Raw genomic sequence first — 12,111 nt, forward strand, 5'->3', positions numbered from 1 at the left:
CAGCAGAGAACTGGAAGGAAAGGCGGCCAAAAGAGGAATTGGCTTTGGGGGTGACCAGTGAAATATACCTGCTGGAGCGCGTGGAGTGGGTGCTTCTATGGGGACCAGTGAGCTGAGATAAGGCGGGGCTTTACCTAGCAAAGACTTTTATAGATGACCTGGAGCCAGTGGGTTTGGCGACAAATATGAAGCGAGGGCCAGCCAACGAGAGCATACAGGTCGCAGTGGTGGTAGTATATGGGGATTTGGTGACAAAACAGATGGCACTGTGATAGACTGCATCACATTTGCTGAGTAGATTGTTGGAGGCTATTTTGTAAATGAAGTCGAGGATCGGTAGGATAGTCAGTTTTACGAGGGTATGTTTGGCAGCATGAGTGAAGGATGCTTTGTTACGAAATAGGAAGCCGATTTCTAGATTTAATTTTGGATTGGAGATGCTTAATGTGAGTCTGGAAGGAGAGTTTACAGTATAACCAGGCACCTAGGTATTTGTATATGTCCACATATTCTAAGTCAGAACCGTCCAGAGTAGTGTTGCTGGATGGGCGGGCAGGTGCTGGTAGCGACCGGTTGAAGAGCATGCATTTAGTTTTACTTGCATTTTAAGAGCAGTTGGAGGCCACAGAAGGAGAGTTGTATGGCATTGAAGCTCGTCTGGAGGTTAGTTAACACAGTGTCCAAAGAGGGGCCAGAAGTATACAGAATTGTATCGTCTGCATAGGGGTGGATCAGAGAGTCACCAGCAGCAAGAGCGACATCATTTATGTATACAGAGAAAATAGTCAGCCCAAGAATTCAACCCTGTGGCACCCCCATAGAGACTGCCAGAGGTCCCGACAACAGGCCCTCCGATTTGACACACTGAACTCAGTGTGGGCAGTCATTTGAGAAACCAAGGCTGTTGAGTCTGCCAATAAGAATGTGGTGATTGACAGAGTCAAAAGCCTTGGCCAGGTCTATGAATACAGCTGCACAGTATTTTATCTTATTGATGGGGGTTATGATATCTTTTAGGACCTTGAGCGTGGCTGAGGTGCACCCATGACCAGCTTGGAAACCAGATTGCATGGCGGAGAAGGTACGTTGGGATTTGAAATGGTCGGTGATCTGTTTGTTAACTTGGCTTTCGAAGACCTTAGAAAGGCAGGGTAGGATAGATATGGGTCTAGAGTGTCAACCTCTTTGAAGAGGGGGATGACCGCGGCAGCTTTCCAATTTTTTGGGATCTCAGACGATATGAAAGAGAGGTCCAGATTGTCTAGTCCTGCTGATTTGTAGGGGTCCAGATTTTTGCAGCTCTTTCAGAACATCAGCTATCTGGATTTGGGTGAAGGAGAAATAGGGGAGGATTGGGCAGGTTGCTGTGGGGGGTGCAGTTCTGTTGACCAGGGTAGGGGTGGCCAAGTGGAAAGCCTGGCCAGCCGTAGAAAAATGCTTTTTGAAATTCTCAATTATCTGTTCCTGGTTCTACATTTTTTGAATGGGGCATGCTTATTTAAGATTGTGAGGATAGCACGTTTAAAGAATAACCAGGCATCTTCTACTGACGGAATGAGGTCAGTATCCTTCCAGGACACCTGGGCCAGGTTGATTAGAAAGGCCTGCTCACTGAAGTGTTTTAGGGAGCGTTTGACAGTGATGAGGGGTGGTCGTTTGACCGCAGACCCATAACGGACACTAGGAATGAGGCAGTGATCGCTGAGATCCTGGTTGAAGACAGCAAAGGTGTATTTGGAGTGCAGGTTGGTTAGGATGATATTAATGAGGGTGCCTGTGTTTACGGATTTGGGGTTGTACCTGGTAGGTTCATTGATAATTTGTGTGAGATTAAAGGCATCAAGCTTAGATTGTAGGATGGCCGGGGTGTTAAGCATGTCCCAGTTTAGGTCACCTAACAGCACGAGCTCTGAAGATAGATGGGGGCAATCAATTCACATATGGTGTCCAGGGCACAGCTGGGGTCAGAAAGTGGTCTATAGCAAGCGGCAACGGTGAGAGACTTGTTTCTGGAAAGGTGGATTTTTAAAAGTAGAAGCTCAAATTGTTTGGGCACAGACCTGGATAGTAAGACAGAACTCTGCAGGCTATCTCTGCAGTAGATTGAAACTCTGCCCCCTTTGGCAGTTCTATCTTGTCGGAAAATGTTATAGTTAGGGATGGAAATTTCAGGGTTTTTGGTGGCCTTCCTAAGCCAGGATTCAGACATGACTTGGACATCTGGGTTGGCACAGTGTGCTAAAGCAGTGAATAAAACAAACTCAGAGAGGAGGCTTCTAATGTTAACATGCATGAAACCAAGGCTTTTACGTTTACAGAAGTCAACAAATGAGAGCGCCTGGGGAATGGGAGTAGAGCTAGGCACTGCAGGGCCTGGATTAACCTCTACATCACCAGAGGAGCAGAGGAGGAGTAGGGTAAGGGTATGGCTAACGGCTGTAAGACTGGTCATCTAGTACGTACGGAACAGAGAGTAAAAGGAGCAGGTTTCTGGGTGCGGTAGAATAGATTCAATGCATAATGTACAGACAAATGTATGGTAGGATGGGAGTACAGTGGAGGTAAACCTAGGCATTGAGTGACGATGAGAGAGGTATTGTCTCTAGAGACATCAATTAAACCAGGTGAGGTCACCGCATAGGTGGGAGGTGGGACAAGAGGGTTAGCTGAGGCGTATTGAGCAGGGCCGGAGGCTCTACAGTGAAATACGACAACAATCACTAACCAAAACAGCAATGGACAAGGCATATTCACATTAGAGAGAAGCATGCATAGCCGAGTGATCATAGGGTCCAGTGAGTAGCTGGGCGGGCTGGAGACACGGCGATTCAGACAACTAACGGGCCTAGAAGATATATATAGCTCTATATATACAGTGCCTTGCAAAAGTATTCATCCCCTTGTTTTCCCTATTTTTTTTGCATTACAACCTGTAATTTTAAATTGATTTTTATTTGGATTTCATGTAATGGACATACACAAAATAGTCCAAAAGGTGAAGTGAAATGAAAAAAATAACCTGTTTCATTTTAAAAAAATATAAAATAAAAACGGAAAAGTGGTGTGTGCATATGTATTCACCCCCTTTGCTATGAAGCCCCTAAATAACATATATTGCAACCAATTACCTTCAGAAGTCACATAATTAGTTAAATAAAGTCAACCTGTGTGCAATCTAAGTGTCACATGATCTCAGTATATATACACATCTGTTCTGAAAGGCCCCAGAGTCTGCAATACCACTAAGCAAGGGGCAACACCAAGCAAGCGGCACCATGAAGACCAAGGAGCTCTCCAAACAGGTCAGGAATGAAGCTGTGGAGAAGTACAGATCAGGGATGGGTTATAAAAAGTATCCCAATCTGAACATCCCAAGGAGCGCCATTTAAATCCATTATTAAAAAATGTAAAGAATAGGGACCACAACAAATCTGCCAAGAGAGGGCCACCCACCAAAACTCACAGACCAGGCAAGGAGGACATTAATCAGAGAGGCAACAAAGAGACCAAAGATAACCCTGAAGGAGTTGCAAAGCTCCACAGTGGAGATTTGAGGAGTATCTGTCCATAGGGACCACTTTAAGGGTACACTCCACAGAGCTGGGCTTTATGGAAGAAAAAAAAATCAAACATGTTTGGTGTTTGCCAAAAGGCAAGTGGGACACTCCTCAAACATATGGAAGAAGGTACTCTGATCAGATGAGACTAAAATTGATATTTTTGGCCATCAAGAAAAACGCTATGTCTGGCGTAAACCAAACACCTCTCATCACCCCGAGATAACCATCCCCACAGTGAAGCATGGGGGTGGCAGAATGGAAGGAATGATGGATGGTGCTAAATACAGGGACATTCTTGAAGGAAACCGGTTTGTCTCCCAGAGATTTGAGACTGGGACAGAGGTTCACCTTCCAGCAGAACAATGACCCTAAGCATACTGCTAAAGCAACACTCAAGCGGTTTAAGGGGAAACGTTTAAATGTCTTGGAAGGGCCTAGTCAAAGCCCTGACCTCAATCCAATTGAGGTATGTGGTATGACTTAAAGATTGATGTACACCAGCGGAACACATCCAACTTGAAGGAGCTGGAGCAGTTTTCCCTTGAAGAATGGGCAAAAATCCCAGTGGCTATATGTGCCAAGCTTATAGAGACATACCCCAAGAGACTTGCAGCTGTAATTGCTGCAAAAGGTGGCTCTACAAAATATTGACCTTGGGGGGGGTGAATAGTTATGCATGCTCAAGTTTTCTACTTTTTGGTCTTGTTTCTTGTTTGTTTCACAATAAAAAATATTTTGCATCTTCAAAGTGGTAGGCATGTTGTGTAAATCAAATGATACAAAACCTACAAAAATCTATTTTAATTACAGGTTGTAAGGCAACAAAATAGGAAAAATGCCAAGGGGGGTGAATACTTTCGCAAGCCACTGTATATATTCACCAGGAAATGACATCATGAACTTGTTTCTATTTTCTTTTTTACAATATGGTGTCCAAACATTTTAAGAGATGCGATTAATCTTCCTCTGTCTTCCACCATCCTTCTTGCAATTCCCGACAGGTTATTAAAATGCCTTGAGTGATCTGCACTCAAATTTTAACTAATATTAACTTTCCAATGCTTCTGCGCCCAACCTCGCGGTGAGAAAATAACTGTGTGAATAATGAAAAAGCAATGGAAACCACAAAAGGAACCACACTGGTTCAACTTCACTCATTGGCAGGGTTAGTATTTTGTATGCTATTGAAGCTGAGCTCATCCGGTTGATTTATTAGTGTTTTGATGTTTCTGCTAGAATGTGAATATAATCCTAATTTACGGAAATGTTCATCTTTAGTCTGGCAGCTGTCATCAGGTCCTCTCTTTTATACTGGCAGCTTAATCCAAGCAGTATCAATCACTTCTTATCTAATCTTCTTTATTGGACTGGAATCATGCTACACTATTTTCCATTGTCTGAGGTAGAGCTCTCTTTACAATGTTCCAGACACTGAGTTTACCACAGGTTGAATAATCTATTAATTTAGACGCATTTGGCTTCATCTAGTTTAACATTTTGTTTGGTATACATTTCTCTTATGTGGGACAGGAACTCCGCTATTTCATTTATTTTTCACTAAATACTGTAATTGATTTCATCTAAGAGAGAAACAGTATATTGACAATGTTATTGCATTTTCTTTGTATCCTCTGTTTTAGTATCCATATACTTGAATTGTCTGTTAGCAGTTAAACTACACGTCTGTTTACTCAGGCAAGCCTTGAAGCAGCTTGGAGTTTAGGCCAAAGGATATCCTGTTTTTTCATCCAGATAACGTAGTATGTGCTGTATACCGTCTTGTTACTCTATGTGATCTGTGAATCACTTCTCTCCTCTTTTTATGACACTTTATTTATTTTATGGAACTCTGTGACCAGTCTGAGCTGTCAGTAATGTGTGAACTCCATCTCAGCAGTCTCTGATTCTAGGGTACAGCGGACATGTTAGTTCTGCTCCTAAACGGGGTTCTCTGCAGCTGGAGATGTTTTGGAGTGTTTTTAAGATTCAGTGTACGGTGGTATGTGGGTCAATTTGTTAGGAAGATTTTATTTCCTGTTTTGAAGTCATGCAACAGGTGCTTCGTTTTTGAAAATGAGAATTATCTCCAATGATCTTTCCTTTTGAAGTTTAGGTTATTATATTTTTTACAATACCTGTCTGTGCATATTAAGTGTGATTTAGTCTTTGGTACAATCCTCTGGTACAAGCCTCTGGTTCAAACTTGCTTTATGGTATGAGATTTATAAAATAAACACCAATGCCATGCAATGCAACAGGGACTGCACAGTTTGTGTAAAAGCCAGATATATGAAATAAACCCCTGCAAAACTGCCATCACGGTGTAAGAGCAACCTCATCTATAATAGTGACACATTCTTGGATGTTTGAAGTGATGAATTTATGGTCTTGTTGAACAACATTGTCAAAATTAAGTCATTTCTGGTGCTTAGATGGTTAACCCAGAGAGGGCAGGAAAGAAGCTTTCCATTGGCTATGCTGAATGAAAGTCCTGTGTTCTAGTGTTTCATAGCAGCTGAGGCCTGGCCTCCTGAGCTCAACTCCAGCCCACTCATCTGGTTCTATTTAAGGCCTCTGGTGTCGACTCTTATGATTGGCGTACACAACCCCCCTACTCTTCCTCCAGCCCCAACGAGGAGGAGAAGGAGGCTTTTTAGCAGTGTTTATTTTCCAGGGGAAACCGTTCCTCTATCCCACTACACTGTCCCATCTATAAACTGCTGCTGCTCCTGCTCTGTCTCGCTATTGCTCTCCTCTCTTTCTCCTCTCTCTTTCTCTAACTAAACCCATCTATTCCTATTTTTTTTTATCTCAAGTTTGGACAATGGATGAGGCCCCCCAACATCATAGAATGGATTCTCTTCAGCTAACTGCTTGATGTTTTTGGGGGGACTTTTAGTTTTCTTTTTAGACTCTCCACTGCCCCTGGTTTTGGGCTGGTGGGGGATCCAGCTATATGGCCAGACTCTTGGGAAGATGCACTGAGCCCAGCGTGTGTTCCCATTGGCTAAGGTCTACTGACAAATTGGCCTATGGCACAGCGGGTGCCCGGCAGTCGCTCTCGCGGACCCATGCCCGGGAGTTGGCTGACAGCTTGTTTTTTCCCATCAACCCCAGGCTTGGATGGTGCGGATCCTATGCTACTGGAGCAGTACATGGTGGTGGCCAACTATGAGAAGCAGGAGCCAGCGGAAATCAGCCTGCAGGCCGGCGAACTGGTGGACGTCATCGATAAGAGCGAGAGCGGTGAGTTACCAACTTACACATGCATATGCATACACATGCACGCACACACACACAGAGATGCACATGCATGCACACTTTCCGGCCAGCATCAACATGAGCACTTCCATTTTCACCTCTCAGTCTGGGTTTCCTGTCTTTCCCTCATCCTGATAGTTTCCCTCATGTTACCTCCTCTCCCTATCTTTCCCTCTCTCTCCCCTCCCTCTTTGTCCACAGCCTTCCAACTGTGCCTTAGCCCCATCTGGAGGCTTGCTTTGGCCTGCAGAGAGGCCTGTTTTTTTCCCTTTGTTGGTTTAGGCTGGGGGCCAGAATGTTGCCTTTTGTAGGGGGAACGTCTCTCAGACTTCTTTATTAATTATCCAGCTCACTTTAATGGAAAGACATATGCCAGCTGCACAGAGTCCTGAGTCAGCTGTTTAACCTCTAAAAATTGAGTGCTAGGAGTGCTAAACCCTGCACGCACAGCCCTTAAGATCTTCAAAAAGAACTGAAAACGATTTTCATCTAGCCCTTGTTATGAGATTCATTCAATTTGGCTTTTTTCTGTAAGTGTATTTCACAATGAGGTGTGGTGGAAGTTCGCAGAGCTGCCTCTTGACTATTATGCATATTATGCCCTCCAGAAGAAACAAAGACATGGTGTACTCTTTATAAAGTGGCCTTACTTGATGATGGCCTTGCCTTACTTGAGGATGGTCTTGCCTTACTTGAGGATGGCCTTGCCTTACTTGAGGATGGCCTTGCCTTACTTGAGGATGGCCTTGCCTTACTTGAGGATGGCCTTGCCTTACTTGAGGATGGCCTTGCCTTACTTGAGGATGGCTTTGCCTTACTTGAGGATGGCTTTGCCTTACTTGAGGATGGCTTTGCCTTACTTGAGGATGGCTTTGCCTTACTTGAGGATGGCTTTGCCTTACTTGAGGATGGCTTTGCCTTTCTTGAGGATGGCCTCACTTGATGATGGTCTTACTTGATATGATGTCAATGTTTACTTTTGCCGCTACACTTTGACGCAGTTAAGGCTTCTCACAAACCCTTGCACTATAACATCAAAGCACATCTCACCAATTAACTGAACCAGTTTTAGCTGATGCAGCATAAGGAAACCTGTAGTTTTACTGTCCCTTCAGCAGAATGAAATGAGAGGTTTTGTCATGTCCATCTCATGAGCCTCTAGAGAGAGAGAGACAGGCTCAGTAACAGAGGTTGACATCCTGGCTTTAATGGTGTGCCCAGACAGTAAAGCACTAATGGGACTCATGTGTTCTTCAGAGGGGAGGAGAAACGGGGATCAGAAAGCAATTGGTTTCACATTGGGTGTGAGTGAAACCCCATGCCATAGAGGCCTAAAGGAATAGAGTCAATTGGCAGCTTTGAAGTGTCTGTACCCACCCTTTGAGTTCCTCCATTTATTTTCCTGCCTTGGTCCAGTTGGATTTGAGCCCACTAGGGAGTCACTTTGAGGCAGATTTCCAAACACCTTGAAGTCCTTTTGCCCAAGGCCTTGACCTGAGTCCTTTCCTCCATAATTAGCATGGACCTTGATGGATGGTGCTGGAGACTGGCTGCAGTACATTTTGATGACTACAGGGTTCATCCACCTGCAGGTCTAACTGAATCACTGTTTGATTCATAGGAACACAACCAATAGTGTATAGACAGTATTTGACATAAAGGACTCAAAGCACTGTAGGCTAGGGACTCAAGTATTATAGAGGTAGCTAAAGCCAATCCACTCAGCGCACTGTGTTCAACAAAATGGTTAGCATTAGCTGAAGCCTATTTTGTTATACAGAATGTTTAGCGTTAGCTAAAGCCTGTAGTGTTCATCAAAACCGTTAGCATTTGCTGAAGCCTGTTGTGTTCAACAGAATGGTTTGCATTAGCTAAAGCGTTGACACCTCCTGGACAGCATAGGCTAAGCTGCAATGTGGGTGACACAATTCCTCAGCCCTGTGCCAATGCTAACAGTTCCAGGTGTGCATAAAAGAGTCCATTTAGTTTATTATCCATTTCTCACAGAATAAGTTAATGTCTTTTATGGCATCTGACAGGTTGCTTTCTCTCTCAGACTCAGTGGTGAACAAGTTAGTTATATGCTCTTTATGAACCCAAAGCTGCTAAATGATGGAATGATGTCAAAAAGGTTCTGCAGGTCTTTAGAGGCTTGTACATTTCTTAAAGGGTGTTTACCATTCCTCTTCTACAGAGCGCTATCATGAATAAGATGGCTTGGAATGTAATTTGTCCTTATGTCTGTGTAGTGTATGCATGGCGTAAGTGCAATTATATTGTGCTTTACTTATTACCATGTTGGTTCTCAAATTTGAACATAGAAAGCACTTTGGTAAGTAACTCTATTTACCTTCATTGTACAAGGTAAATTTAACTGTGAATTTCACTGTTACCGTATCCAAGGTTAATGCCATTGTAATGAAAAGGATTGCCCACTACACTAAAGGGAAGGCATGTTTTCTTACATTGGATTATATAATATATTTCTGACAGGGGCTTTGAATCTAGGTCAGTTCATATATGCAAGCTCCGGTTTATCAGTGTTCAATGTCCCTTTACCAGGACAAGTCAGTATTTTCCATTGCAATGGTTTGTTGATACTGTACTGCTTTTGGCCTCCAATCGCTGTCATAGTTAATGATTCATGTTTTCATGAGAGGGTGTTCCTTGTTATTAGATCAGGTACCAGAGGGGTATACTACAAAGCAAGATCAATGACTTAACTAGCTAACTTATTCTGAAATATTCTGAAATAACTTTACATTTTTTAGAAAGATATGCTTGAAATTGACTCAACAACCAAAACAACATATCTAGCTGGCTAAATCATTGATCCTGGTTTGTACTATACTCCTCTGGTTAATCAGCATAGCTCAGAATGTCAATGTGTGTTGTGGACGGACTCAGCTCTGATTTTATTTTTCTTTATTTGTATTTTTTTATGTACAGTGCCTTGCGAAAGTATTCGGCCCCCTTGAACTTTGCGACCTTTTGCCACATTTCAGGCTTCAAACATAAAGATATAAAACTGTATTTTTTTGTGAAGAATCAACAATAAGTGGGACACAATCATGAAGTGGAACGACATTTATTGGATATTTCTAACTTTTTTAACAAATCAAAAACTGAAAAATTGGGCATGCAAAATTATTCAGCCCCCTTAAATTAATACTTTGTAGCGCCACCTTTTGCTGCGATTACAGCTGTAAGTCGCTTGGGGTATGTCTCTATCAGTTTTGCACATCGAGAGACTGAAATTTTTTCCCATTTCTCCTTGCAAAACAGCTCGAGCTCAGTGAGGTTGGATGGAGAGCATTTGTGAACAGCAGTTTTCAGTTCTTTCCACAGATTCTCGATTGGATTCAGGTCTGGACTTTGACTTGGCCATTCTGACACCTGGATATGTTTATTTTTGAACCATTCCATTGTAGATTTTGCTTTATGTTTTGGATCATTGTCTTGTTGGAAGACAAATCTCCGTCCCAGTCTCAGGTCTTTTGCAGACTCCATCAGGTTTTCTTTCAGAATGGTCCTGTATTTGGCTCCATCCATCTTCCCATCAATTTTAACCATCTTCCCTGTCCCTGCTGAAGAAAAGCAGGCCCAAACCATGATGCTGCCACCACCATGTTTGACAGTGGGGATGGTGTGTTCAGCTGTGTTGCTTTTACGCCAAACATAACGTTTTGCATTGTTGCCAAAAAGTTCAATTTTGGTTTCATCTGACCAGAGCACCTTCTTCCACATGTTTGGTGTGTCTCCCAGGTAGCTTGTGGCAAACTTTAAACGACACTTTTTATGGATATCTTTAAGAAATGGCTTTCTTCTTGCCACTCTTCCATAAAGGCCAGATTTGTGCAATATACGACTGATTGTTGTCCTATGGACAGAGTCTCCCACCTCAGCTGTAGATCTCTGCAGGTCATCCAGAGTGATCATGGGCCTCTTGGCTGCATCTCTGATCAGTCTTCTCCTTGTATGAGCTGAATGTTTAGAGGGACGGCCAGGTCTTGGTAGATTTGCAGTGGTCTGATACTCCTTCCATTTCAATATTATCGCTTGCACAGTGCTCCTTGGGATGTTTAAAGCTTGGGAAATATTTTTGTATCCAAATCCGGCTTTAAACTTCTTCACAACAGTACCTCGGACCTGCCTGGTGTGTTCCTTGTTCTTCATGATGCTCTCTGCGCTTTTAACGGACCTCTGAGACTATCACAGTGCAGGTGCATTTATACGGAGACTTGATTACACACAGGTGGATTGTATTTATCATCATTAGTCATTTAGGTCAACATTGGATCATTCAGAGATCCTCACTGAACTTCTGGAGAGAGTTTGCTGCACTGAAAGTAAAGGGGCTGAATAATTTTGCACGCCCAATTTTTCAGTTTTTGATTTGTTAAAAAAGTTTGAAATATCCAATAAATGTCGTTCCACTTCATGATTGTGTCCCACTTGTTGTTGATTCTTCACAAAAAAATACAGTTTTATATCTTTATGTTTGAAGCCTGAAATGTGGCAAAAGGTTGCAAAGTTCAAGGGGGCCGAATACTTTTGCAAGGCACTGTATATCATAGAATTCTTGTAAAATAATATTTAAGACAAGGAATGCTGCACTGCCAGGACTCATCAAAGACAGAGAAATGGGACAAGATCTATAATTTTGATTATGTAATTTTCTCAGCGTTGCATAAAAATCAACTGCCACTTTTTAGGATACTCAAAAGAAGTGTTCCATCAGTGTTTTTATCCCTGATGCCCTTGCAGTTGCTTGCATTTGTTTGATTGCAATTCCTCTAATGGTCTATTTTCACAACTGAATTAAGTCAGAGCTTGTCAGAGAGAGACCCTAGCTTTGAAGAGTAGAGGTGTGTGGGGTGGGGAGAGAGTCAGGGGGAATATGGAAAAAGACATTTCCTGCCAAAGTTAGTGGTTCAGAGGTTGGTTCATTATAATGGATCCTCCAGGATGCTCCTCAACATATACACTGTGTTAGAGAGATGTTAACCAGGGATAGGCTAAACTAGCACCCCACTTTTTAACCTTCACTTAACCAGGTGGGTCAATTAAGAACAATGTCGTCTTTATGGCAATTACGACCTGGCACAACAGACCCAGTGCATTTCTCTGAGGTTCAAGTGCACTTCAGTCTACTGTTGAACTTTTATTTTTATCGAAATGTGTAGGAAAGGTAAAGAATTTCCCTCTCGAGGTATGCTGCCTGTTGTCTAGTCTACTATATACCTCAAGGGCAGTGTTAAGCTAGCCTTGCCCAGTCCAACCCAGATAA

The 12,111-nt window shown here is 42.8% G+C and overlaps 1 protein-coding gene across 4 annotated transcripts in view; it reads left to right on the forward strand.

Moving 5' to 3' along the window:
• The window catches only part of LOC139411752 (SH3 and PX domain-containing protein 2A-like), a 96,334-nt gene that overhangs the window by 42,152 nt on the left and 42,071 nt on the right, over positions 1 to 12,111 (forward strand). For 3 of the 4 annotated variants that reach the window (XM_071158465.1, XM_071158455.1, XM_071158483.1), the window contains one exon: positions 6,678 to 6,806. In XM_071158465.1, coding sequence (XP_071014566.1) covers positions 6,678 to 6,806 — 129 coding nt within the window. Of the gene's footprint in view, positions 1 to 6,155; positions 6,807 to 12,111 lie in introns of those variants that run through there. The other variant, XM_071158476.1, reaches the window with a different exon arrangement.

This window comes from Oncorhynchus clarkii, chromosome 1 (genome assembly GCF_045791955.1).
Source record: "Oncorhynchus clarkii lewisi isolate Uvic-CL-2024 chromosome 1, UVic_Ocla_1.0, whole genome shotgun sequence".
Taxonomy (NCBI): Eukaryota; Metazoa; Chordata; class Actinopteri; order Salmoniformes; family Salmonidae; genus Oncorhynchus; species Oncorhynchus clarkii.